Consider the following 26,734-nt stretch of genomic DNA (forward strand, 5'->3'; position numbering starts at 1 on the left):
GATAGTAGAAGTGGAAGTGGAAGTGGATAGTAGATTGAAAATTTGAGATAGACGGAGAGAGAGAGATGGCAGCTTTTGGCTTACTGGGGTCCTCCACATCGTCTTCCCCGGCTGCGCGTCTTCCCCCATCGCCTCCTCGGTCGCCCATCCATCAGCAGCAGCAGCAGCAATCTAGGGTAACACTCTAGAGTGGTTATTTCTAGGATTTATGGTCTTTTCCGGAGTAACCCATTCGCTGTTCCGCGTAACCTGCATCCTTGCTCTAGGATTTTCTGTCCACGAACGGTTTTTGGGCAACGTGCATTATCTCATTAGGGTTTCTGTGCTTTCTTGGGTTACTTCGTAATAAAAATAAAAAGTTGTGCATTCTTGGCAAGAAAGGGTTCTCCCCTAGTTTGATGTGAGCTCTTCGTCCATGTCTTCACAGTCCACACCTTTGAGGTTCCCCATTTTGACATCCGAAGCTTTTCAGCACAGAGACCGCAGGTGGGTTGTGAGATCTGCATCTGCCACCGAAAGTCGAAGAATCAGCGATGACCAGTTGCTGGTATATCTTGATGTTACTCCAAGCTTTTTTGACATTTCTTTAATTTCTGTTGATTTTAAGTGAATTAATATATCCTGTAGCATTGCATGCTTAAGTACATTGTGTTCTTTTTTTAAGTAAATAAAAATATAATCATTCGTAATACTTCTAGTGAATGTTTTGCTTTTGAGGGCCTTTACTCCCCATACAGGTAGTTTTGCTATAAACAAATAGGGTGACCACGTGGAGGTTATTATACTTTGGCTTATAATTTCAAGTCATCATGGTGTCTGGTGATACCATATTGCAAGAGAAGGATTTCTTGACAAGGGGGCCCTTACCTTTGTTGAGAGAGAGAGAGAGAGAGAGAGAGAGAGAGAGAGAGAAGCGATATTAATGTCTACAGAAGGCCTAAAGGGTCTATGAGACCATGTGCTTGACGCGCCCCATGATACATGAGGTTGGGCCCCCAACATATGGCCTCTGGGTAAACAAATTAGGGGGTTCCAGATCAGTGGTTGCCGCATACGCTCCTCTTAGGCTATCAGAGTTAGCTTCCTAAGGGCCAGCTTGAGGTGATCCCAAGCTCGGAGTAAGATGACTGCAAATTTTTTCTCAAAAGCTGGGCTAAATCGGCGAGCCCTCATCTCTGTGAAGATCCATCTGGTACTCGGTGGCCAGGGGTCCCTAGGCTCAGGGTACGGGCTGAAATTTGGGCCAAGAGGATGTCCTTCCAAGGCTCACCACCGAGGAGGAGTCGTCTAACGATTAGCTTGCCTAACGCGGCACGACGGTTAGCATCGTGGTTGAATGATCACTCTACATGCCACCTTGGCTCGGGCAGGCCTTTCGTCATTGCTAACCGCCGTGTTGGGCACGGCAGTCAGCGTCGTGGTTGAATGATCACTCTCCATGTCACCTTGGTCCGGGCAGGCCTCCCGTCACTGCTAGTCGGGATGTCGTAGTATCTAGTCCATACTATGCATAATGGAGTTGATAGTTATATAGTCTTGTGGGTTGACTACCATGAGTATATAACATGCACGTTCCTAAAAGATGAATTTGGGCATGTTCCTAGATTCATCTAGGTATATAATTCATCCGTATTAGCGGACATGCAGATTTCACATTGTGAAGTTTTCGTCCGAGTTGTGGCTAGTTGATATTGTGCTTATAGCCTTATTCTTTCTATCTTTAGCAGTGCATTTGCCCTATCAACTACTGATTTGCTGTACTAATTCTTTCTATTTGCTGCTTCCCTTAGTGCTAGGCTTCATTATGGTTGAGCCTGCCTTGCATCTCTGGAGGTTTGACAGAAACTTAGTACGAAGGGCTTTCATCTGTATTAGCGGACATGCAGATTTCACATTGTGAAGTTTTCGTTCGAGTTGTGGCTAGTTGATATTGTGCTTATTCTTTCTATCTTTAGCAGTGCATTTGCCCTATCAACTACTGATTTGCTGTACTAATTCTTTCTATTTGCTGCTTCCCTTAGTGCTAGGCTTCATTATGGCTGAGCCTGCCTTGCATCTCTGGAGGTTTGACAGAAACTCAGTACGAAGGGCTTTGTGTGAATATATGCTCTTATGTGTGTGTGTGTGTGTGTGGAGTGCGTGTGTGAGAGCATATCTTGATACAGAGTTCTACACCCACTATTGGGCAGTGATGACGTTAGTGGGGATGTCGTAGTATCTAGTCCATACTTCGCATAATGGAGTTGATAGTTATATAGTCTTGTGGGTTGACAACCATGAGTATATAGCATGCATGTTTCTAAAAGGTGAATTTGGGCATGTTCCTGGATTCATCTAGGTATATATATTCGGTGGTGCCATTTGGTCTTAAAAATGCTCCCACTCCTTTCAGCAACAGAATGATGGATATAATTTTTAGACCTCACCGCAAATTCACGGGAACTTTCTTTGATGATATTATTATCTTTTGAAGAGTGAGGCTGAGCATAAAGAACACCTCACCATTGTGTTTGAAGAGCTTAGGAAACACAAGCTTTTCATTAATGGAAAGTAAAGTGAATTCTTTTTGTTAAGAGATCCATTATTTGGGGCATATTGTTTCGAAAGAGGGTGTACGCATGGATTCTGCAAAGATTCAAGTTATTAAGGACTGGCCAAAGCTTCGAAATGTTCATCAAGTCTGGAGTTTCATTGGCCTATGTTCTTACTATCGCCAATTTATTCGACACTGCGCTTTCTTGGCTTCTCCGTTGCATGACTTAACGAAGAAGAAAGTTGTTTTCTGTTGGTCTGATTCAGAAAGAGCAGTTTTCCAAAAGTTGAAGGATGCCATTATCTTAGGGATTGTTCTGATTATTCCAAATTTGCATAGACGCTTTGTGGTTGAGTGTGATGCATGTAGAGATTGTTTGGAGGTTCTTTTGAATCAAGAGGGACATGCAGTGGCTTTTGAAAGCCGCTGCCTACAACATGCAGAATTGTATATTGGTCGTTATTCATGTCCTACAAACATGGAAACATTACCTTTTGGGGGCTTAATTTATGGTTAAAACAGATCATCAGAGCTTATGGCACTTTCTCACACAACCTAAACTCTCTAAGAAACATCTATGGTGGGCAAATTTTGTGTCCATGTTTCATTTTCAGATTTTGCATATTCCAAGCAAGAAGAATTTGGTAGGAGATGCTTTGTCACATAGGCCTCAAGTGCCGGGGACGCTTTGGCACCCTTTGGTGAAGCTGGCCGACCTGATCTGGAGCTGTTTTACTATTAGTCGTTAAGATTTGTATCATCCAGGTGGTTGGTGGGAGCTGGTTGACTGAACCAGAGGCTTCCCTTGTGCTGGCCGTCTGTAAACAGGCCTTAAAAAGCTGCTGGGTGACTTATCTTTTTAGAGCAGAAGGCTGGTCAATTTGTGTGGGGAATTCATTCAGCTTGCCGGTTGTCTTCTGGCATGGAAATCTCTGCTGGCCGACTTCCTTTGAGACTCCTGAGAGCTGGTCGACTACTGCTGGGAGCTTTGAGGCTGGTCAACTGCTGGTTTAGCCTCCTCATGGCTGGTCAATTTGCTCTATGGGCTTGGCAGGGTTGGAGATGACATTAGAGGGTTGTCCCGGGATGATGTGGGAATGCTGTGGGCTGTCCATGGTTGTCCGGCATGTGCTCTAAGCCGGGAAAGCTCTCCTGTTCTCTGAAGGAACATCGAATTTAGCATATGTTTTGTTACTGTTTTCATCTTATATTGGAAGAATCAGGTGCTAGCCAGTTGAGAATCATTGGGCACCTGCAAGGTTGTATCTAAAGCAGACTCCTTTTTGGTAATCTAACCATAAAGGGTGGAGGGGAGGGGGTTCAGCCCATCTTCTGGTCCCTAGTGTGGTGTACTCTGTAGAGTTGTCTTCTTCTCTCTCTTCTCTGGCATGTTCATGTGTTTGATCAGTATTCATGATTGATAAGATTTTCGAGTTACGACTGTCCTTCCGTTATAGTTGGCTCATTCCTCTAAAACGGAACTTGTTGGGACCCTATTCTTACCATGGATCGTAATAAATAAATTTATTGAAAAGTTACCCAACTCATCGGGTCCACTCATCCATAGGATGGCGCCATTGAGGCATCCATCCACCCACTTTCCACGCACTCATCCATTCATTTTTGTTATCTAATTAGGTTCTACCACATTGTGAAACATATAAAAGCAAATTTCTTAATTAAAGAAGTTCCACAATGTTCCTTAAAACAGCCCTTTGAAAACAACAATATTTATATCAAATAGTTCTTACAGTAAAATGTTCACAAAAGAGATCTTGAAACCGGGTTAGCAACCTGATCATCCAAGCTTCCATATCCATGTCCATAGACATTATGTCATGTGCACAGTGTGTATCTATCGTGTGCTACACGCACGCAAGACTAGTTTGGAGGCTTGGGGAAGCTTGGAACTAGGCAGGCTGATTGACGAGCTGAGTTAGGGATAAACTAACGGGCGGGCACCCAAGTATGGACGGGCGGGCGCCCAAGTGTGGACGCCCGATGACCGGCCAAGAGCCTATAAAAGGGTGGCCAAGGTTAGTTATTGTATTATAGAGAGTCTCACAAGTTTGTGAGAGCTCTATGGTCTTGGAGCCTGGATTTAGTGCAGACATGCACCTGCTTTGTGCAACCGAGGCCGACAGCAGTCTCGAGGCCCGCGAGGGCAGCTTCGTGGCGGTATGGGACGTCGCGAGGAGGAGATTGGTCGGTACGTCAACCTAGTTAGCTCAGCTCGTGGCTCGGTGGGGACAGCCAAGACTCTGGGCTCGCCCACGGCTGTCATGGTTGGGAGGTGAGTCAGGCCTGCACCCCCTTGTTGTTTGTTTGTTCGTTTGTTTGCAGGATTCGAGTTTCGGACCAAGATCGATCACGAGGAGATCCGTGGGGATTTGACAATGGTATCAGAGCATACCTCGTGAACGAGCAAGTTGGTAGGTAGAGAAGAAGAGGTCAAAGAAAGGTATGTGTTAAAAAGCTTGCTGTTTTTTCTGTGCATATTGCAGTTTTCAGTTTCAGTATGTGTTTTTCTTCATCAAAGAAACCCATGTTGATGGGAGATGGTAGTTTAGTAGGGTCGTTGCTTTGCATGAAGAAGAGGCCTGAATCGGTTGTGCAGTCGCATGTACTGTAGAGAGAGAAAAAAGAAAAAAAAGCACGTTGCTTTTCGTTGAATGTTTGAGAGAGAGATCGGTTGTGAGAAGAGGCGCTGCAGGCTGGCGTGTTTGTGAGCTGACGGGTGTTGCTGGCGTTGGGCTACAGTCGGGGCGTTGGGCTACAGTCGGCTGAAGGCACCTTAGGCCTACCAAGCCAAGCGGCCAGGCAGCCAAGCCACGTAGGCGCCTAGGCTAGGCCAGGCGGACTGGTGCCCAGGCCAGGCCGGCGCCCAGGCTAGACAAGGCGCGGGTTGATGCCCAGGCCAGGCTAGCGCCCAGGCCACGCACAGCAGGCCGGCGCCCAAACCACGCACAGCAGGCCGGCGTTTACGCAGGCTGGCATGAAGCGCAGCTGTTGGCAGCAGCCGACGGAGCAGGCAGGGTGGCGCCGGCAGGATGACTCACACAGGCAGCTCCTGTGACGGCAGCCAACCCGCCGACGGCGCTAATCCAGGGGGGAAAGAAAAAAGCTAGGAAAGCTTACGTTTTTTTAGCTTTTTTTTTTTGGGAGTTATATATTTTTTTTAAAAGTTTTAAAAGCCCCCCCCCCCCTTCTAAGGTTTCAAAGGTGTTTTATTTTTTTTAAAGAGTATAGAATATATATATCCATATATATATATATATATATATATATATATATATATATATATATTCAAGAAAAAAAAACACAAAAGCAAAGCAAAAGCTAAGCCTAGCTTTTGGAGATTTTTTGGCTTTTGGGAAACCTTTATAAACCCCCTCAAGTGGGCTTCTTGCCACACATCTCTCAAGTTTTCAAGCTCTCAAGCTCTCAAGTTCACTCGCACTTTTGTTGTGCAAAGATTGAATTTTCTCTCCACGTATCCTCTTCACGATGTCGACCCAAGAATCAGAGTTGGAGCCCCTCGTGGAATGCGAAGGCTTGCCGGCTACGGAAGGTACCAATGCCGATCTTTTTGACGATTTTGTGTCAAAATCAGATTTCCAAGAGTTCAAAGTAGCTCTCGAAGCTTCTTCGATTGAACGTCGGGCACAAATCGCAGCTCAGATGCAAGCTTTGCAGAACTCCATTGCTCTATTGACCACTACGCTCTCTACTTTCTCGGGTATGGATACCTTGGCTTCAGCTTTAGGTCCCAACATTACTCCGGAACCGTTCGGGGGCGAGCAGAAGCAGCGAACCAAGGAGATCGTGGACACATGGCTACATAAGTGGCAAGTTCACTTTTAGTTTCATCCATATGATGATGGAAAGAAGATCCAATTAGCAGCAGGTTTCCTGTCCGGCAAAGCTTTGCTTTGGTGGAAGGAACTCAACCCTAAGCCAACGACTTGGGCACAATTTGAAGATATCTTCAAGAAAGAATTCCTCAAGAAAGAGGATGACTATGATGTTGTTGTCCGGTTTTCAGCTTTGACTATGACCTCGCAGCACCTCACTTATGAGGTCTATCTCCAAAAGTTTCGTGACTTGCAGATGAAAGCTATAAAGATGGATCCCACTACTCTTTTGGGGTTTTTCGTAGCTGGTTTACCCGACTCGTACCGTTTACAGGTTAAAAATAACAAATGTAAAACTTTGGACGAGGCCATTCATTCAGCTCGTATCTATGATGATACGATGGTCTCTTCCAAGTCGAAACCCGTTACCGAGCAGGGGAACAAGCATAAAAGAAAGTTATCTGCACCTATGGCTAACACGACTGAAGGCAAGTCTTCGGACCAACCTTCGAAGAATTCAAGTTCGACACCAGCGAAGAAGAAACGACTCTTTAGGGCTTTAAAGCTCAAGAAGAAAGGACGTTGTTTTATCTGCGAAGAAAAAGGACACATGCGTAATGAGTGCCCAAAGCAAAAGGGTACCAAGACAAACGCCGGACCCAAGCCAAAGGCAGCTAACCAGTTGTCTTTGACAGGTACGTCAATTATTGTACTTTCTCGTCCTAGTACTTGTTCTGATTGTCTGTTCAATTCTAAGGTATTTGGCTTGCATGATCTTCTCCGAGTTTATGGAGAAGTGAATGGCCATAAAATTCACATTCTTTTAGAACCTGGTAGTTCGCATAACTTTGTTAACTACAAACTTGTGCAGAAATTGAGTCTTGATACGACACTCAGCGACCATACCTATGAGGTACGTCTATCCGCGGGGAGGCAAGTTTGGGATCGCAAGGTGGAGATGCTTTCAATCCAGATTCAGGACTACAAAGATACTCTGGAATGCTATGTTATGCATCTGGAAAATGTAGACTTGTTATTAGGGATTGAGTGGTTTAAGACTCTTGACGTCCAGATAGATTGGTCTAGTCATATTTTTTCTTTTCAGCATAGGGACACCAAGTATAGTATTTTAGGTGATTGTATCCATCCCTCTCAGGGACCTCTTGTAAATACAATTGATTTTGGAAATATAATGGATTCTTCTTTGTATACCGCTTTCTGATTCATTTCAAGATGTATTTCCTAAGGGGTTTACCACCTGAACGGGTAGTAGATCATCGTATTGACTTGATCCCTGGTGCTCATCCTGTCAGTATTCCACCTTATAGGATGAGCCAAGCTGAGGAAGATGAGTTGGCTAAACAACTCGCAGATTATTTGAGGATGGGCCAGATCCGTCCAAGTAAATCACCTTGGGGTGCACCTGTGTTGCTTAGGAGAAAGAAGGACAATACTTGGAGAATGTGTATAGATTACAAGAGATTGAACAAGCTGACCATTAAGAACTGTTATCCTCTCCCTAGATCAGATGACCTGATTGACCGGTTAGCAGGAGCAAAATATTTCATGAAGATAGATTTACGTACTGGCTATCACCAGATACGTATTCATGAAAGGCATGTCGAAAGAACCGCCTTTTGGACTAGGTATGGCCATTACGAGTTTCTCGTATTAGCTTTTGGGTTAACCAATGCTCCAGCCACTTTCGAGCAAATGATGAACGATCTTTTTCGTGAACATTTGGGAAAATTTGTGGTGGTGTTCCTGGATGATATTTTGATATATAGTCGTACTCTTGAGGATCATGTCAGACACCTCACGATTGTCTTAGCTATTTTAAGACAGAATCGACTATATGCTAAGTTGAGTAAATGTGAGTTCTTTATGACCGACATCATTTACTTGGGACACAAGATCACTAGAGATGGATTGGGCATTGACTATGACCGAGTTCAGAAGGTTTTGGACTGGCCTATACCACGAACAGTGAAACAACTTCGTTCTTTTCTCAGTTTTGTTGTTTTTCTTCGGAAATCTGTACGGGAGTACTCTCAGCTCACACTACCGATGACCGACTTATTGAAAGATCGTGGACGTAAGTCAAATCAGCCTATCACTTGGAAATAACGATTTGGATATGGCCTTCAAACTTTTGAAAGATAAAGTCAAGGAAGCACCTATCTTAGCATTACCAGATCCTAGTCGGCCTTATGTTCTTGAAACTGATGCCAGTGACTATGCTATTGGGGTTGCTTTATTTCAAGATGGTAGACCGGTTGCTTTTGAAAGTAAAAAGCTAGACGACACTCAATCTCGTTGGCCAACTCTTGAGAAGGAGCTTTATGTTGTGATTCATGCTCTCAAGGTTTGGAGACATTATTTATATGGCTCTAAGTTTGTGGTATTGACTGATCATCAGTCAATCAAGTATGTGTGTGATGCGGATGATTTGAGAGGAAGGAAAGCTCGTTGGGCAGAGTTAATGCAAGATTTTGATTATGAGATCCGTTATCGGAAAGGGTCCATGAATAGTATCGCCGATGCGCTTAGTCGGATTAGAGAGGTGAATTCTTTGTCGTTCACCGCGATTTCTACTGACTTATTTCAGTCATTGAGAGGGCTTTGCAGGACTGATAGTTATTTTGGTCCATTTTGGCAGAAGATCCAGGACGGGAGCTCCTTGATTGACCAAGACTCGATGACTGAGCAGTCTACCATTCAGGCTGCAGGAGACCAGTGGATGATTCGGAATGGTTTACTGTTCCGTGTGATGCAATTGCTCTAACAGAGAATGTACACCCTTAGCACAAGAGCACCTGGTCAGAGCTCCTTAATGATTCGCACTGTACCACAGATCCCGGACATTAGGTCCAAGATTCTTAAGGAGTGTCACGACGCCCCTTCTGCTAGACACCCTGGGGTACACAGGACGCTATCATTAGTGAAACACACTTTTATTGGCCGAAGATGAAAGGGTATGTAGAAGATTATGTTCTCAAGCGTCAGATTTGTCGGGCAAATAAAGCTGAACGCTTTAGACAGGCTGGGTTGTTGCATCCTTTGCAAATCCCAGGTAATAAATGGGAAAGTATTTCCATGGATTTTATTACCGGATTGCCAAGAACACATCAAGGCCACGATTCTATTTGGGTTGTGGTAGATCGCTTGACAAAAATGGCTAGATTTTTACCGACCCGGAAGACTATTACAGCTACGCAATTAGCTCGGTAGTTTATCGAGCAATTGTTTAGACTGTACGGGTTACTACAGGACATAGTCAGTGATAGGGACTCTAAGTTTACGAGTGATTTTTGGAAACTTGTTTTTGAGAAGTTGGAAATAACTTTGAATTTGAGTTCCTTAGATCATCCTCAATCTGATGACCAGACTGAAAGAGTGAATCAAATTTTGGAGGATATGCTTCGAGCATATGTATCCAAAAGACAGAGTTCATGGGAGGATTATCTTCCTATGTTAGAATTTGCATATAACAGTACTAAGCATACGAGTACAGGTTTTAGTCCTTTCATGCTTATGTATGGTTTTCAACCAAGATCACCTGTTACAGTAGGATTCTCAGGACTTCAGCATGATGCAGCACGTAATTTTTTGCAAGATATGTAGGACATGTTACAAGTTGCAAAGGAATCTATTAGAAGTGCTCAAGACCGAGACAGGTTTTATTCTAATAGACATCGTTCACCGAGAGAGATCTCTGAAGGAACGATAGTGTATTTGCGAGTTCCGAAAGATTCCGAGACTTTACAGACAGGTAGATCTCCGAAATTATCTCCTAGATACTGTGGACCATTTTGTATTACACGACGGATTGGTTCAGTTGCATATGAATTGGATTTGCCTTCTCATGTGAAAGTTCATCCCGTATTTCATGTCAGTAGACTTAAGGAAGTACTGGGTGGAGCAGATTAGTTAGTTACTCCTCAAGAAATTATAGATGTCGAGGACATGACATTTGTTCCGCACGAACTTGAAAAGATTCTTGGATTTCGTGAACGAAAGATTACGTAATACGCTTATCACGGAATACAAGATCAAGTGGAAGGATCGTGTTGAGGAGGACGCTACATGGGAGACATTGACTACTCTTCAGAGAGATTACCGTGGCTTTTTAGTGAGCTCAGGAGTGAGCTCTTAGAGGAAGGGGAGTATGTTATGTGCACAGTGTGTATCTACTGTGTGCTACACGCACGCAAGACTAGTTTTGAGGCTTGGGGAAGCGTTGAACTAGGCAGGCTGATTGACGAGCTGAGTTAGGGATAAACTAACAGGCAGGCGCCCAAGTGTGGATGCCCGATGACCGGCCAAGAGCCTATAAAAGGGTGGCCAAGGTTAGTTATTGTATTATAGAGAGTCTCGCAAGTTTGTGAGAGCTCTATGGTCTTGGAGCCTGGATTTAATGCAGACGTGCACTTGCTTTGTGCAGCCGAGGCTGACAGCAGTCTCGAGGCCCGCGAGGGCAGCTTCGTGGCGGTATGGGACGTCGCGAGAAGGAGATTGGTCGGTACGTCATCCTAGTTAGCTCAGCTCGTGGCTCGGTGGGGACAGCCAAGACTGTGGGCTCGCCCACGGCTGTCATGGTTGGGAGGTGAGTCAGGCCTGCACCTCCTTGTTGTTTGTTTGTTCGTTTGTTTGCAGGATTCGAGTTTCGAACCAAGATCGATCACGACGAGATCTGTGGGGATTTGACACATATCCAAACCAAAACCAAACCACCAATGATCTAGAATTCGGTCTTTCAGTCTCAACTAGCTGTGCGTACCCCATGGACCATACTCCATCGTTGTCGGCGAGGGCCAAGACGACCTGTCACCCCTCAGGCGCTGCAGCTTGTACCAAACCCTCCTGCTCCTTAGAGGGGACGTCCACTCCTGAGGTGGGCCAATTCACCGTACTAGCTTGGGCCCGCAGAGCTAGGCGACATCCATAATCACATGTCCACCCTCACGGGGTGGAAATCCAATTCCCAATGGCATAAGAGGGGATTTCCCTCGGTTGACTCTTGGGCTTGCTACTGTGTCCGCCCGCCAACTACGCAAGCAAGGGCAGAGTTAGCTAAGTAGGAGAGAAGATGTATCTGTAGATTAGCAATGAAACCAACAAACATATCCATTGAAACCAAGAAAACATTCTCTTCTTTTCAATAATTCATTAAGCAATAAGAAAACAACATCGGACAACGATGATCTTCTTAGCTACAATCCTTGTTAACAAGAGAAAAAAAAAGAACCATAAGCTATTCCGGAGTCAAAAGGAAGAAGTTGCTTTAAACGAATTAAAAATATGGCCAACGTGGTTATCGTTTGCATGACGATTCGTCTTAGAAGGAGCAAAGCCATTTGCATGGACGTGTGCTTTCTCCTTTGCGTCTTAAATGTCGCATAGTTCCTCAATTCGGTGGCGTTTCGGTGCCATGGTAGTGCCTTTATTTGTGGAGAATAGAAAGAGTGGGGTGGGTGTGAAATGCTAAGGATCAATAGGAGAGAGAGGATTCAAGTAGATCAAACGGATTTGAAAACGGACACCGTTTCGGCTTCCAAAAGCGTGCCTGAATCCAAATGAGAATAAGTCTAAGCTCACCTTTAACTCTCTTATTATGTGGAGGGGGGGAGGGGGTTTGGAGAGGGTGTCCTTCGTCGATGGCTCACAAGAGAGTGAGGCTTGGGTACGTCTAGTCTTGGCTAGGAGAGGCTAAGAGGGTGACTTTAAGTCTCTTCACACGGGGAGAGTTAATGTCACCATTTGGCCACCCAAATGGTTCACTCTTGCTTTCACACTATGTACATATTGGATTGGTGTCCATGGCTTATGGAATATGCCTATGCAGGTGATTGACACGTGTCATGCTGTATAGTTGGATATGATATTCCGCTGGGACTTGATGTTATCATGCCCGGAATATCTGGAGGACTTGGCTTTCCGCTGGGACTTGTGCCTTTGTGTACATGCCCGGAAACGCCTGGAGGATTGGCTTTCCACTGGGTCTGGTATTGCGTATACTTGCCTGGAAACGCCTGGTCTTATATGGTTTCATGAACGGAAATTGCTCATGCCAATGCTGCATTGCATAGCATCTTTATGTGCTTGCCTGCAAATGAAATTGCATGCTGTTTTCATGCCTGCATGACCTATGTGTAGTTCCGGGTAAGGGGACGCCCGCCCGTGAACCGTGCGTGTGAAACTGTCTGCTGACATGGTTGTGTGGCATGTGAACAGGTGGTAAGTATTACCCAATCTAGGCTCAAATAGCCCTTAGGACTTAGCCAATATTTATAAGTGAGTGCGTTCCCACTTCATTAAAGTTTGGGCGCCCAAAAGTCACTTATAAATTATGACCGCTTCCAAGTTCACACTCACTGAAGTCCCGAGGCAGACAAGACTCAATGTCCAGGACCTGATCCTCCCTTTTTACTCATAAATGGGCATCTCCCCATGTCCCTTCACCTGATTGGACCCCAATTCACTTACTTATTAAGAGAAATTCGTGTTTTCTCTTCATGAGGATTTTTGGAGGCTGAAAACTCTGTTTTTTCACCATTTCTCTCCATTTCCAAGCTCTCCATAGCCATACCCAACTTGCTAGGGTGTTTTCCAAGCTTCCAAGAGTGTTTCCAAGTGCTAATCACTCTCCTACTCACTCCTAATGACTGAAATTCAGCAAAACAGCTCTCATTTTTGCTGTAATTTCTGGTCTTTTTGCTGAAAACCCTAATTTCAGCCTTCCTTTCTCAAGTTGAACCATAGGGGAAGCTTTCCCAAGGTTCCCTTCATCCTCTTGAAGACTTTTGTCGCGAAGGATTGCGGCAAATCGAAGATATCAACACTTCTAAAGCTTCCAACGCGAAGGCTTCCGCTTGCAACAACTTCTATGAAGACTAGTAAGGTAATTGGACAATGTATTGTCATTACTTACTCAGTAGAAGGGCAAGACTCCTTGTTTAGCCGCCCTGTGTAGTATTTCTCTTGTCCTATGTGCTCTTGAAGATATTGCTACCTTGCTTGGTAGAACATAGAGCCAATGGTAGAGAATATGGGCACTGAAGTCGGGCCGGGCATCAAGGCAGCTCCTTGGTGATCTACATCGACATACCATTGTTTTCTAAATGCTGAATTTCATATGCATTGGCATGGAGGATTTGGCAATGGATGCCTGTGAAGCTATGTATTGAATTTCTCCAATAGTAATACAATTTACTCAAGGGAGGGGTCGGCCGTTCCGGCTCATTGTGTGCCTCTTGTCAATTCAGCAATTTACTTCTTGTATTTGAGCAAGTGTCCTTCAAATCTTAGTGTATTTAAGTGTATTGATTAGCATTGTGTTCAACCAAGTTACAGAGAGGAGAGAGGAGTGTAGGACATGTTGTAGAGCTAGAACCTAGCCTCTATGTGAGTGCTACCTACTAGAGGGGGAGGGGAGGGGGGTTTATATCGGTGTGGGGAGGGGGTGCCTACGCATGGAGGGAGTGCAAGCGGGGGGGGGGGGGGGAGAGTGTGTCTGGGTGGGGGTGCCATCTGGGCTAGCTACATGGGCGGTAGGTGTGTGGAGGAGAGAGCACCACTCGTCTAGGAGGCGTCTGGAAGGGATGTATGTGGGGAGGGGGGGGGGAGGAGGGGAGGGGGTACGTGCACCACTTGTCGAGAAAGGGTCTAGAGGGTGGTGAAGGTGGCAAGGGGTATGTGTAGGGAGGGCGTGCCGGGCGGGGGAGGGGGCGGGAGGGCTTAGTGCGCTACGCTCGTGAATCTGGGGTGTTGTTGGGCGGCACCCGTGGATACATGCGTGCATAATTTGGCGAGAAATGAGCTCCCGGGTGTTTGGGAAAGGCATTTGTAGGTGTCGTATGTGTCAAATCCCCACGGATCCCCTCGTGATCGATCTTGGTTCGAGACTCGAATCCTGCAAACAAACGAACAAACAAATAAGCAAGGGGGTGCAGGCCTGACTCACCTCCCAACCATGACAGCCGTGGACAAGCCCACAGTCTTGGCTGTCCCCACCGAGCCACGAGCTGAGCTAACTAGGTTGATGTACCGACCAATCTCCTCCTCGCGACATCCCATACCGCTATGAAGCTGCCCTCGCGGGCCTCAAGACTGCTGCCGGCCTCGGCTGCGTAAAGCAGGTGCACGTCTGCACTAGATCCAAGCTCCAAGACCATAGAGCTCTCACAAACTCGCGAGACTCTCTATAATACAATAACTAACCTTGGCCACCCTTTTATAGGCTCTTGGCCGGTCATCGGGCGTCCATACTTGGGTGCCCGCCTGTTAGTATTTTCCTAACTCAGCTCGTCAATCAGCCTGCCTAGTTCCAAGCTTCCCCAAGCCTCGAAACTAGTCTTGCGTGCGTGTAGCATCATGTGCACAGCGTGTACCTACCGTGTGCTACACGCACGCAAGACTAGTTTCAAGGCTTGGGGAAGCTTGGAACTAGGCAGGCTGATTGACGAGCTGAGTTAGGGATAAACTAACGGGCGGGCACCCAAGTATGGACGGGCGGCGGGCGCCCAAGTGTGGACGCCCGATGACCGGCCAAGAGCCGATAAAAGGGTGGCCAAGGTTAGTTATTGTATTGTAGAGAGTCTCGCGAGTTTGTGAGAGCTCTATGGTCTTGGAGCCTGGATCTAGTGTAGACGTGCACCTGCTTTACGCAGCTGAGGCCGGCAGTAGTCTCGAGGCCCGCGAGGGCAGCTTCGTGGCGGTATGGGACGTCGCGAGGAGGAGATTGGTCGGTACGTCAACCTAGTTAGCTCAGCTCGTGGCTCGGTGGGGACAGCCAAGACTGTGGGCTTGCCCATGGCTGTCATGGTTGGGAGGTGAGTGAGGCCTGCACCCCCTTGCTTGTTTGTTTGTTCGTTTGTTTGCAGGATTCGAGTCTCGAACCAAGATCGATCACGAGGGGATCCGTGGGGATTTGACAGTATGTCACCCGAGCAGGGGTCGTGGCGGGGTCCACCGCGTGCGCGTCTGGGGGCGTCTGTTGGGTCGTCATGGTTTTTTAAAGGGAAATTGTTCGAGGCTGCCTCGGGATCCTTAGTGCACTTTCCATCCGTTGTTTGGACGTTCGGAATGCTGCTAATTTTGGTTTGAAGCTACGAGATTTCAAAACTTCGCGGGTTGATTTAGGCCACTTTGCTATCCGAGAAAAAGTTCTACCCAAAGTATTGTCGTGCTGAAGATTTCAAATTTGAATTCAGTTTTCTCATTTCCTGAGTAGAAAGTGCTTAATTTACAATTGCCTCAAATTAGCAGCTTCTTAGGGATAAAAATAACTAAATGTAGCCATAATGAACTGCCTAAACTATACTTGCAATGGATATGCCATATTGTGCATAATGTGCTATATTTAGAATGGGTATGTTATATGGACGATGATGATGATGGCACCTCCAAAGCTTCTTGTGGTGAGAAAGAAGAGGCGAAGCGATAGGGCATCCTCATCCAGGAATGCATGCTGGAGTTTCTCCTCACCATGAACCATTCGGAGGGAGCCGATTCTCCTGTGCCCTCCTGCATTGACAACCTCCTTGTCCATCTTATCAATGCACATGTTGATCATTTGCAAGACGTGGCCACCAAGCTCGAAATGGATCTCGATGAGGTTGAACTAGAGCTGGATAATGGTGATTGCACATGGGAAACATGTATTTCCAAAAGTGAAGGATAAATGTGTTGGGAGGACATGGCTTACAGTTGATGATGTGATAACCATAGATACCCTCGTAGGTTGCCTTCAGAAGCTTAAAGAGAATTTGGGCTTCCTTGCTAATCACATTACCACACTTCAAGTTGGGCTTGATAGTTGGTAGTCCGAGGGAATTAATAGGAAGCTGAGCAAATTAATAGGAAGCTGTACTACCTTTCATTCCTCTCAATCATCTTTCTTCCATTGTCCATAGTGACTGTAGCATGGATACGTGGGCGGAGTAGTGCGTGCGGAGTTACTGTGGCTCGGTGGTGGACAATTCTAGTTTGAAAGAAAACTAGGAGCTACCAAGTTGGATTGTTCCTTGTTTTGTAGGTTTTTATCTTTTTTTTTTTTTTTTTGGAGATGTAGTACTCCAATAGGGGGTGAAATCTCCTTGGTTGCACACACTGTTGGGTGTTGGACTCACACACTCACACACACAAACCTGCACATTAGGGTTGGGTGCAGGGTAGAATAGCTCACACACAGAAAAGAGAGAGAGAGAGAGAGAGAGAGAGAGAGAGAGAGAGAGCCAAAAGTGTGGTATCCACAAAATGCAAGTCAACTCTTGCATGTGTGTCACATCCATATAATATAGAAGTACAAAATATTATATGTGTCCTTTCACACTTGATGTCCAAGGGGAAAAACCACATGGGAAAAAGTGTCCTTGGTTAAGCCCTGTTCACACATAGCACTACCATAAGTGAGCATATGCCTACAAATCCCCCCTGTAGTGGAAGTGTGAACCTGTACAAGGTAGCAGATCACTCTTTGTATGAGAGTAAGCCCAAAGCTTTGCGGAAAGCTTTAAACTTTTCTCGAGGTAAAGCCTTTGTGAATAGATCTGCAACATTATCCTGTGTAGGGCAATAAGATAAACTGATCTCCCCTGCATGTAGCCTCTCTCTGACATAGTGATAATGAATCTCTATGTGCTTGGTACGTGCATGAAATACTGGATTTCGTGCCACGGCCATAGCACTCTGGCTATCAGTGAGAATGGTGGTGGGTGTCTGCTGACACTCACGAAGATCAGCCAATAGTCTCCTCAACCATACACAATCTACTGTAGCTGTAAAGACTGTCCTGTACTTAGCCTCACAAGTAGATGTAGCAACAGTGGGTTGCTTTTTACTCAACCAAGATATGCATGAACTGCCAAGAAAAAAACAATTCCCACTGGTGGATTGCCTGGTATCATAATCACCAGCCCAATCTGAATCACTGTATGCATAAAGCTGCAAGCTGCCCCCCCTGGGATAGAACAAACCAAGATCCAGGGTACCCTTAAGATAACGAAAGATGCGTTTGACTGCTTGCCAATGCTTTGTGCCTGGGCTGTGCATGAATTTGCTCAACAAAGACACTCCAAAAGATATGTCTGGCCTCGTGTTACACAAGTAAATGAGGCATCCCACTGCCTGGCTATAAATGCCGGCCTCAAAAGGCTCTCCAATATCATGCATAGTAAGCCGTACACCTAGTTCTACCGGAGTAGAAATGGGCTTACATTCATCCAAGTGAAACCTTTTTAGCAAACTTTTTATGTACTTAGTTTGCTGCATAACAATGCCATCATCTGTATGCATAAACTGTATGCCGAGATAGTAAATCTGACATATTAAATTCAGCTTTCTAATCAGCTTTGAAATCTGAAATTTGTGCTTTGCTTGTACCTGTAATGAGCATGTCATCTACATACAAGATGACTATGAGAATATCGGCATCGGTTTTCTTTACATACAATGTGCTTTCAGCTTGACTATTCTCATAACCTTGGCTGGTTAGATGAGCATGTATTTTATCATACCAAGCTCTTGGAGCTTGCTTTAACCCATACAATGCTTTGTGCAACCTGCATATTTTATGTTCCTCACCAGGAACTACAAAACCAATGGGCTGATTTACATATACTTCCTCCTGTAAATCCCCATTTAAGAATGCAGTTTTGATGTCGAATTGATGCACTTTCCATCCTTTATGGACAGCCAATGCAATCACTGATCTTATTGTGGTCATTCTCGAAGTAGGAGCAAAAGTCTCTTCATAATCTATTCCCTTTTTCTGGGAGTAGCCTTTAGCCACAAGTCTTGCTTTGTACCTGTCAATAGTACCATCAGACTTTCTTTTGACTTTGTACACCCACTTTGTTCCAATTACATGTTTGCCTTTAGGCAATTCCACAAGATCCCATGTATTGTTCTTCATTATAGAAGAAATCTCAGCTTGCATAGCTTGCAACCAATGCTCATTCTCATGTGCTTCTTCATAAGAAGAAGGCTCTTCTGAATCAAAGAGACCACCCATTGCGAATGCAGACTCCCCACGATGTACATTCAAAGCATGGCTGGAACTAGCCCTTGTTCTACCTGTGAGTGGAGCTGCAAGTTTGCTTTCTTGCAAAGTTTTCAGCAACCATCTTGGCACTGACTTGGCTGTGTCTATGGCTGTTTGGTCTTCCCTAACAAGATCTTCCACTTCTTCCATAGAAGGGGGCTGAATGGCTGGCTGGTCCACATGTTCTACATGTGGATTTTCTTGTGTAGGGGCTGGCTGATATGAATCCCCCCTAATTGCAATGGGTAAAAGTCCATCAAACATGTCCTGTAAGCCTGTATCATTGCTTTTATACAAGCTGTACATGGGCTGTTCTGAATTTTCAGCAAATACCACATCTCTACTCACAAAAATCCTTTGTGTAGTTGGATTATAAAGACGGTATCCTTTGCTCTCATTGTTGTAGCCCACAAAAATGCATTTAATTGCTTTGTCATCTAGCTTTGTTCGGAGTTGTTCTGGCACATGTGCATATGCCAAACACCCAAATGTACGCATATAATCCACTGTTGGCTTTAGGCTATACCAAGCCTCAAATGGTGTTATGGTTTTCAAAGCTTTTGTTGGACACCTGTTCAACACATGAGCTACACACATTATAGCTTCCATCCAAAATTTGTGAGGCAACTTTTGTGCTTTCACCATGCATCTTGCCATCTCCATGAGAGATCTATTTTTCCTTTCAGCTACACCATTCTGCTGCGGTGTATAAGGCACAGTACATTGGTGTTTGATGCCCTTTTGAAGCATATAATCCTTGAATGCATTTGACATGTATTCTCCACCTCTATCTGAGCGGAGTGTTTGGACTTTACATCCACACATATTTTCAGCCATTGCTACAAAGTGTCGAAAGCATGTAAACACATCTGCTTTCGCTTTCAAAGGGTAAGCCCAAGCAAACCTGGAGTAGTCATCAATGAATGTGACAAAGTAAAGATGCCCCCCTATGGATGGTGTCCGCATCGGACCACATACATCACTATGTATGAGCTGTAATTTACTTTCAGCTCTAACAGCTCCATCTTTGGGGAATGGTTTTCGTTGCATCTTTCCCAAAATACACCCCTCACATACATGTCTTGGTGGAGACTCAAGAGGCAGCATATTATCAACCATATGATGCTTCTGCAAAAGCATCAAGCTCTGAAAATTTACATGCCCAAAACGAGCATGCCATAGCTTTGCATCATGCATAGCAGGAGTGTGGGCAGCCACTGTATTTGCATCATAAGTGCGCTTGTCATGGCTTTGTCATGGCTGTCCAGCTTATACAAGCCTTTGTATCGTGTTCCAGAAGTGACTATTTCGTAACCCTTTGATGGGTCTTTTACCAAACACTTCCCATCTTCAAATTCAACCTTTAAACCTTGGTCGTTTATGGCTGAGACGGAGAGCAGATTTTTTTTAATCCCTGGAACATACAATACATTTTTCATACATATATTGGCACCATTGGCTGCAATAAGTATGACATTACCAATTCCCTTTACTGGATATGTGGTATGATCTGCACATGATACAGTGCGGCCATTTGAAGCATAAACCAAGTGCTGAAATACATCTTTGCATGAAGTGATGTGGCTCGAAGCACCACTATCAAAATACTATGATGCATTCTGTCTGTCAGATGCAATGCAAGACATATCAGTGTCTGAAGCACTTGGTGTGTTACTAGTGCATGTGACCAAAAAAGTATACTCTTCCTGGATTACATTAGCTGATTGCTGTGCTTTGTTATCAGAAGAGTCTGCTACTGCATTGCCTGCTTCTTTGCTTTTCTCTTTTGCAATCCGCTTCCTACATTCACTGATGTAGTGTCCACGCTTATGGTAGTAGTGACATTTGCCCTTCTTTTTGGACTTGTTTGCATCCCCTTTGTCAGACTTTTCACCACTAGAAGAGGGCTGTCCATGACCAGCCTTGCTAGACTGTTGTCCCCCATGCCTAAAGCTCTTTGCTTTACCCTTATCCTTGGCTGTAAATGCCTTTTCTCCACCACGGTTGCTCGATAAGTTTGCTCTTGTTTGCTTTTCCTGCAAGAGTAAACCCACGAGCTCTTCAAAAGTGACGGGATCACCACCTCCTCTCATTGAGAGGTTGAGAGAGGTGTGAAAGCCCAAGTAGGAAGGCGGTAAAGAATGAAGAGTGTTGGTGACCATCAATCTGTCTGGGATAACCTCACCAATGTTGAGCAATTGTTCCTGCAGATCTTTCACTTTGGTGAGATGATCTGCCATGGAGTCACCCTCATCCATAGAAAGAAGATCCAATTGTCTCTTCAAGTAGGCAACTCTTGCCTCGTTGCGTACCTGATACATTGCTTCCAATGTGTCCCATGCAAGCTTCGATGTCTTGCATGAACGAATGTGCGGAATAATAGTCCTTTTCACTGAAAGGGCTATCAATGACATGGCCTGTGCATCTCTAGAGTCCAATCTCTTCTGCTCTTGTGTGGGAGCAGGATCTACATCAGGAGCTCTTTGAGCACCTCCCCTTTGAGGCGTGGCTGGCTGTATGGTAAGTGGGCGTGTGTCATCACCACACACGATGTCCCAAAGCCCTTTGGCTACCAGCAAATTACGGATCATGAAACTCCAGAGGGAGTAGTTAGATCAATCCAGCTTATCCTCCTGGGTGAGCACACCAAATACATCTGTAGCATTCTGTGCCATATCAACAAAATATATCTGCAAGCAAACCAAGCATCAATGTGCACTGCCAGGCAACCAAATGTCCTGTGCAAACGATGCCTGCAAATCAAAGCAAGTGTAAACCTGCACCAAATTGTCCAATTACACACAATGTGTATACATACGCGACACATCGCAGCTGTAATGCCAAATTACATGCTCCAATCAAAAAATCCCCAATTTTTATGCACTCCAATCGCTTCAATGTGCATCTAATTGGCCAATTTTCACAAAAGCTCCAAATTTTTGCAAATGAAAGAGGCTCAATTTGCTGATTTTGACCTCAATTTCAAAAACCCCCAAATTGCAGGCAAAGCAACATGCCCAATTTTATCAATTTGTCCTGAAATTGAGAAATCCCCCAAATTTGCCTGAATCCTGTACCACCTGCAAGCTTTCAAATCTTCCTGGCAAAATCTGCCTGCAAACCTTATTTTGTTTTCTTTGTTTATTTTTTCTGTTTGCTGAAACAAAGGTACCTGGGCAGCAGTGATGCACAGCCGGGAAGATGTAGTACGGAAGAGTCGTTGAAGAGAGTCGTTGCAGGTGGAGGCGTTGGAGGGAGTCGTTGCAGGGCGGCGGATGGTTGTGGGCAGCCGACGGGGAGCGGGCTGAAGCTTACGGAGCTGATGGCACAGGCATAGGCGGCAGCCGTAGGCTAGCTGCACCAGGCAGTTGACGAGCTAGTCGCTGGAGTCGTTTGCTCGGAGCCGGTATCGGAAGGTGCTGGACCCGCTGGCGGCGAAGTAAGCGGAGGCGGGAGCCGTGGGCCAGCACGGAGGGCCTGGAACGGGTGATGGCGGCCAGACGACAATCGTGAGTAGACGGCCGGAACGGAGGGGCGACGTGTGGACCGTCGACGGCTCTAGCCGGAACAGAGTCGACGGAGGTGCAAACTGGCCGGAACACAAAGTCGACGGTGGGGACCAAGCACCGAGAGATGGATGGACGGCCGGTGGGGGGCGCACCTGGCCGGAACACAAAGTCGACGGTGGGGACCGAGCACCGAGGGAAGAACGGACGGCCGGTGGGAGGCGCACCTGGCCGGAGGCTGTGCTGGGACGCCGGTTGCAGAGGAGGTGCCGCCCGGGAGGTTGGGCGGAGGTGGTGGGCTCCCCACTAGTGCCGCCCATTTCTGGCGGCCGGACGGTGGAGCAGCGACGGAACTCGACGGACGGACGGTGACGGAAAAACACAGCGTCGACGGACGGAACGTCAGATTTCGACGGAATTTCACAGGATTTCTTCCAGCTGCAGATTTCCAGGGCCAGCTCCCAGCTCTGATACCAAATGTTGGGTGTTGGACTCACACACTCGCACACACAAACCTGCACATTAGGGTTAGGTGTGCAGGGTAGAATAGCTCACACACAGAAATGAGAGAGAGAGAGAGAGAGAGAGAGAGAGCCAAAAGTGTGGTATCCACAAAATGCAAGTCAACTCTTGCATGTGTGCCACATCCATATAATATAGAAGTACAAAATATTATATGTGTCCTTTCACACTTGATGTCCAAGGGGAAAAACCACATGGGAAAAAGTGCCCTTGGTTAAGCCCTGTTCACACATAGAACTACCATAAGTGAGCATATGCCTACACACACAGAGGTCGGTTCCGTGATAGTGGATTGGTCATGTTCGGCTCATAGCACGTAGGTCTCTAATTCTTGTTTTTTGAATTTTAAACTTTTACGTTCTTTTTCAAGTTGGTCATTGGACGTTCTTTTTCAAGTTGGTCATTGGAAGTGCTTGTTTGGTTGGGTATGTGGTGCCTTAGTTAAGGTCACCAATGAGATGGGTTCTCGGCAAGGATGTCGTTTCTCCCTTTGACTTAAACTCTAGCCCGACTCACATGGGATTGCAAATGTTTATCGTTCACTGTGAGTGAATGATGAGAAGATAGAGACCTACGGTATCACAATTAAAGATTGTGATTGACCAACACATAGTGTTGTTTAATTGACGGGGATTAGTCTTGTTCGTAGTGACAAGATGTGTTAGTCCGATTTTGTTTCATTGGACTACCTTAGGTTTTACGAGAGGGGAAAGTAATTAGCTTCATTTCTTAAAGATCCTCTTCCGTGTTCTTTCTAAGGTTTGGGTAATCTTACAGTAAGGTTTGTAGAGATCAATTGATTCTAAGATTCGTATTAATCTTAGAGTGAAATCCATAGTGATCTTTGAGTTCGGAGTGATGTTGATGACGTTAATTGTCTAATTGTTCAACGTGACTTGTAATTGAAAGAACGTGAAACCGTAGAGTACCATGGGCACATAGCACGTGGAGAGAGGCCAAGTCTCTCTCCCCGACCGAAGATCCCATGAGACCACCAATAAAGGTGGGGGATTAGGGGGGCATTTTGCCCTATATAGAAGGGTTAATTTGACCCCAACCCACTATGTGGGATAATAGACTTCCACATGGCAGCGTGAGAAGCGGAGGGCAAGAATCCATTCCAACACCCCCTGGATGCGAAGCCCGAAGCCGAGCAGGAGCCGTCAAGGCTTTGATACCATGAAAGAACGTGAAACCATAGAGTACCACGCGGACGGAGGCAATTGAAGATCCCATGAGACCAACAATAAAGGTGGGGAATTAGCGGAGACCAAGGGCCCCACCCAAACATCCCATGAGACCACCAATGAAGAGAGACCAAGGGGTATTTTCCCCTATATAGAGGGGTTAAGTTGACCCGAACCTACTATGTGGGATAATAGATTGCCACATGACAGCGTGAGAAGCGGAGGGCAAGAATCCATTCCAATAGTAATAGAGTACAGAGCTACTCTACCTACCTTTGGAGTATGTCATTGCTCCTTTTGTCTGATAGGATGAGAGAGGTCTTGTTCTAAAGCCACCTTGTGTGGCTAGTGTTTAAGATCTTCATAGATTGGCGAGTTAGTTGGTAGTGACAAGTGAAAGGGCTTGCTTAATTAGGGTCTTGTGTTTGCGCCCATAAAAATGCCTGAGGCCCACTTGGATTTATGGTGCAAATCTCTAGAGCCATCAACTTACAAAACAATTTAAAGGAGGAGAAAACAGTCTCTCTCCTTTTGGCTAGCATGCTTTTTGCAATTGCCATTTTTTTAAGCTGATGTATAGGTCATTCTTTATACAAGCAGACCGAGCTTGTTTAAACAAGAGAAGTCTGAATTTTTTTTTAAATTGCTAGTCTGGATGGTCTTATGAAAGCTTCCAACTTGATGTTTTTGAATAGGTATATGTACCCCCTCACCCTTTGATCAAGCATTGGATATCTGTTCTTCGGAATGAGTTGAGCCCGCCTCCTATTTTCAGTAAGAGGTTAAAAATTAAAAATTAAAAGAGAAAGGTGATTTGCTAAATCCTGCTTACTATGCTGTTAACCATTGGCTGTCGATCTTTTGTATTTATACTTTAGAAAGTGCTCTGGCAGAGCTTGGAAGATATCTCATCTATGAAGCCTCAAGAGACTGGTTGGTGAGTTTTTGGTTGAGCCCTCGAGACTCTTTTTTTGCATTACATGTTATGCTATGGGTGGATGAAAATTTTACTTCAACATGTGCATGTAGACAACAGTAACAGGTGAAGTACAAACACCTTGTGGGGTGGCCAATGTGGAGTTCATTGATCCGAGAGATCCAGTGAGGGTTAGTGAGTGGCTTCCTTCATACTTGAAGCACATAATACAACATGATTATTATTTCTTGCAAGAAAGAGATCGAACTTATCGTCACGTACATGCATCCAAACATACATAAGTACGCACATACCATCCATACAATCTATACTTACATACATCCCTGCATACTACCACACAATTCATACGTTTATTCTTTTTACTGTATGTTATGCTTTCACACTTCAGAGTGGAGTGATTGGGAGATGCTCTTTTGTTAGGTGATACCCATTCTCAGAGCAGGCCTCGTTCTTGTAGAGCACATCTCCTCTGTGCTGCCAGCAACACAAACCTACCATGTTGGTATGATCATTTTGTGCTAAAGAACGTGATATTTTTCAACTAAATAAAAGACTATCTGTTTGTTTTTTTGGTGACCTTTATATTTCGTTGCCACAATTTGCTTTCCCTATGAACAGGATTTCAGCGAGATGAAACCACACTTAAGCCAAGTCTTTATCTCAACAAGTGAGTTGTAATGATTTTTTTCTCTCTGCAATTAATATGTCTGGTTAATGCATGCCAGAAGTTATGCTATGCTATGTATAAATTTAGGAGTTGGCCAGTCCTTCAGAAGCTTTTGTGATTGTTCCACAGGCTTCCAGAGAAATTTCCGGATAATGCACGTGTCATTGTAGCTGATCCTATGCTTGCAACAGGTATTTGCCTGCTAAATTTACAATTTAGTTGTCTCTTTAAAGCTCAGTGAAGTCAGTGTAAATGGAACTCAAAGTATGTTTGGTGGATTCAACTCTGTTCTATCTCTCACTCTTAAGGTTCAATGATGGTTGCATGATTTTGCAGGCGGGACAATTGTTGCCACCATAGATCTTCTAAAGGAGCGGAATGTTGATCACAAGCTTATTCGTGTGGTAAGGATTTCACACATGAACTGCATGGATCATGAAAAACATGTCTATTGGTGGAAGAAAGTACTGTACTTGAGGCTATGAGTCTATGAGGCAGACAGTCCATTGCAGTAGTCGGTGTCTTAGTAAGTGCATTGAGTTATGAAGGATTATTGGATGCGTGACCTTTAAGACATCATGCGTGTTGGGATTTGCCAGGTTTCTGCTGTAGCAGCTCCACCAGCTTTGAGACTTTTGGGGGAGAGGTTTCCTGGGTGAATATTTTGTTCTGCCTTTTGCTAAATAAATTGGAAGGCTATCTGTGGTAATGCTATCCACTAATATCTGTGATAATAACATGTGCATGATGGAAAATCTCTTTTTACTTGCTTGGTTTTGTAGTTTGCGGGTGTATACTGGGATTATTGACCCCTCCTTGAATGAGAAAGGGTATTGCTTGACGCTGCCAGGAATTTTGTCTTTGAGTCGTTCTTTTGTCAACCTTTGAGTCTCTCTTTACTTTATCTGACATATGAAAATTGCTGTTACGTAGGTTCATTGTACCTGGGCTTGGAGATGCAGGAGATAGAAGTTTTGGTACCTAATGCCTCAATGGTTTGTGCAGGGAAGGTTCTTCAGAATTTGTCATGCTTGCTTTCTTTTTTGACTTGTGTGCATGTTTTACTGGCCTGAGCTGCCACAATGACATCTTTGCCCACAGAAACAAGGAGTTGACCGTCATGGTCAGGCTACCCTACAATGGAACTTTCGACCTGCTAGGGGGCTTTGTAAAGAGTTCATAGTGAAATTCTTTTGGCTGGATCCCCTTGTTTTCCAATGTATGGCCTAGGTGTACTGGAGTATCTTCACCACAAATCTTAAATGTTTCCATAAGCTCAAGTAAAACCACCATAGCAGAGCTCATATGAAATCTAAAATACTCACCATACAACTATAATTCCCACGAGGGCATATCACAAGGAGAGAAACAAGAGTAGCCACACGAGGAAAAGTAGAGAGAAAATTGCTCACAAAATAAAGTCAAGCATGTAAAATGCATTAGAGTTTAGAGAATTTGATTGATATACATATCCATAAGTTACAA

General features: G+C 45.0%; 1 protein-coding gene across 2 annotated transcripts; it reads left to right on the top strand.

Moving 5' to 3' along the window:
- LOC147641098 (uracil phosphoribosyltransferase-like) lies at window positions 1–26,449 on the top strand. 2 transcript variants are annotated; one of them, XM_086818038.1, is made up of 12 exons: window positions 2–176; window positions 428–547; window positions 24,341–24,419; window positions 24,524–24,582; window positions 24,675–24,752; window positions 25,003–25,084; window positions 25,201–25,249; window positions 25,379–25,440; window positions 25,586–25,653; window positions 25,849–25,904; window positions 26,032–26,079; window positions 26,183–26,449. In XM_086818038.1, the coding sequence occupies exons 1-12, from the start codon at window positions 66–68 to the stop codon at window positions 26,232–26,234; spliced, it is 864 nt and encodes a 287-aa protein (XP_086674164.1). In that variant the 5' UTR covers window positions 2–65; the 3' UTR covers window positions 26,235–26,449. The 2 variants fall into 2 exon arrangements, with proteins under 2 accessions (XP_086674172.1, XP_086674164.1); XM_086818046.1 differs by lacking the exon at window positions 24,675–24,752 and having other exon boundaries at window positions 1–176.
- The last annotated feature ends 285 nt before the right edge of the window (window positions 26,450–26,734 follow it).

This window comes from Cibotium barometz, chromosome 2 (genome assembly GCF_041138505.1).
Source record: "Cibotium barometz isolate CiBa-2024 chromosome 2, ASM4113850v1, whole genome shotgun sequence".
Taxonomy (NCBI): domain Eukaryota; kingdom Viridiplantae; phylum Streptophyta; class Polypodiopsida; order Cyatheales; family Cibotiaceae; genus Cibotium; species Cibotium barometz.

Bases quoted from the DNA above. Each gene is read 5' to 3' on its own strand.
- LOC147641098 (XM_086818038.1), top strand. From the start codon at position 66: ATGGCAGCTTTTGGCTTACTGGGGTCCTCCACATCGTCTTCCCCGGCT. The intron at 548-24,340 runs GTATATCTTGAT...GTTTTTGAATAG, and splicing joins TCAGCGATGACCAGTTGCTG to GTATATGTACCCCCTCACCC. The intron at 24,420-24,523 runs GTAAGAGGTTAA...TTTATACTTTAG, and splicing joins GAGCCCGCCTCCTATTTTCA to AAAGTGCTCTGGCAGAGCTT.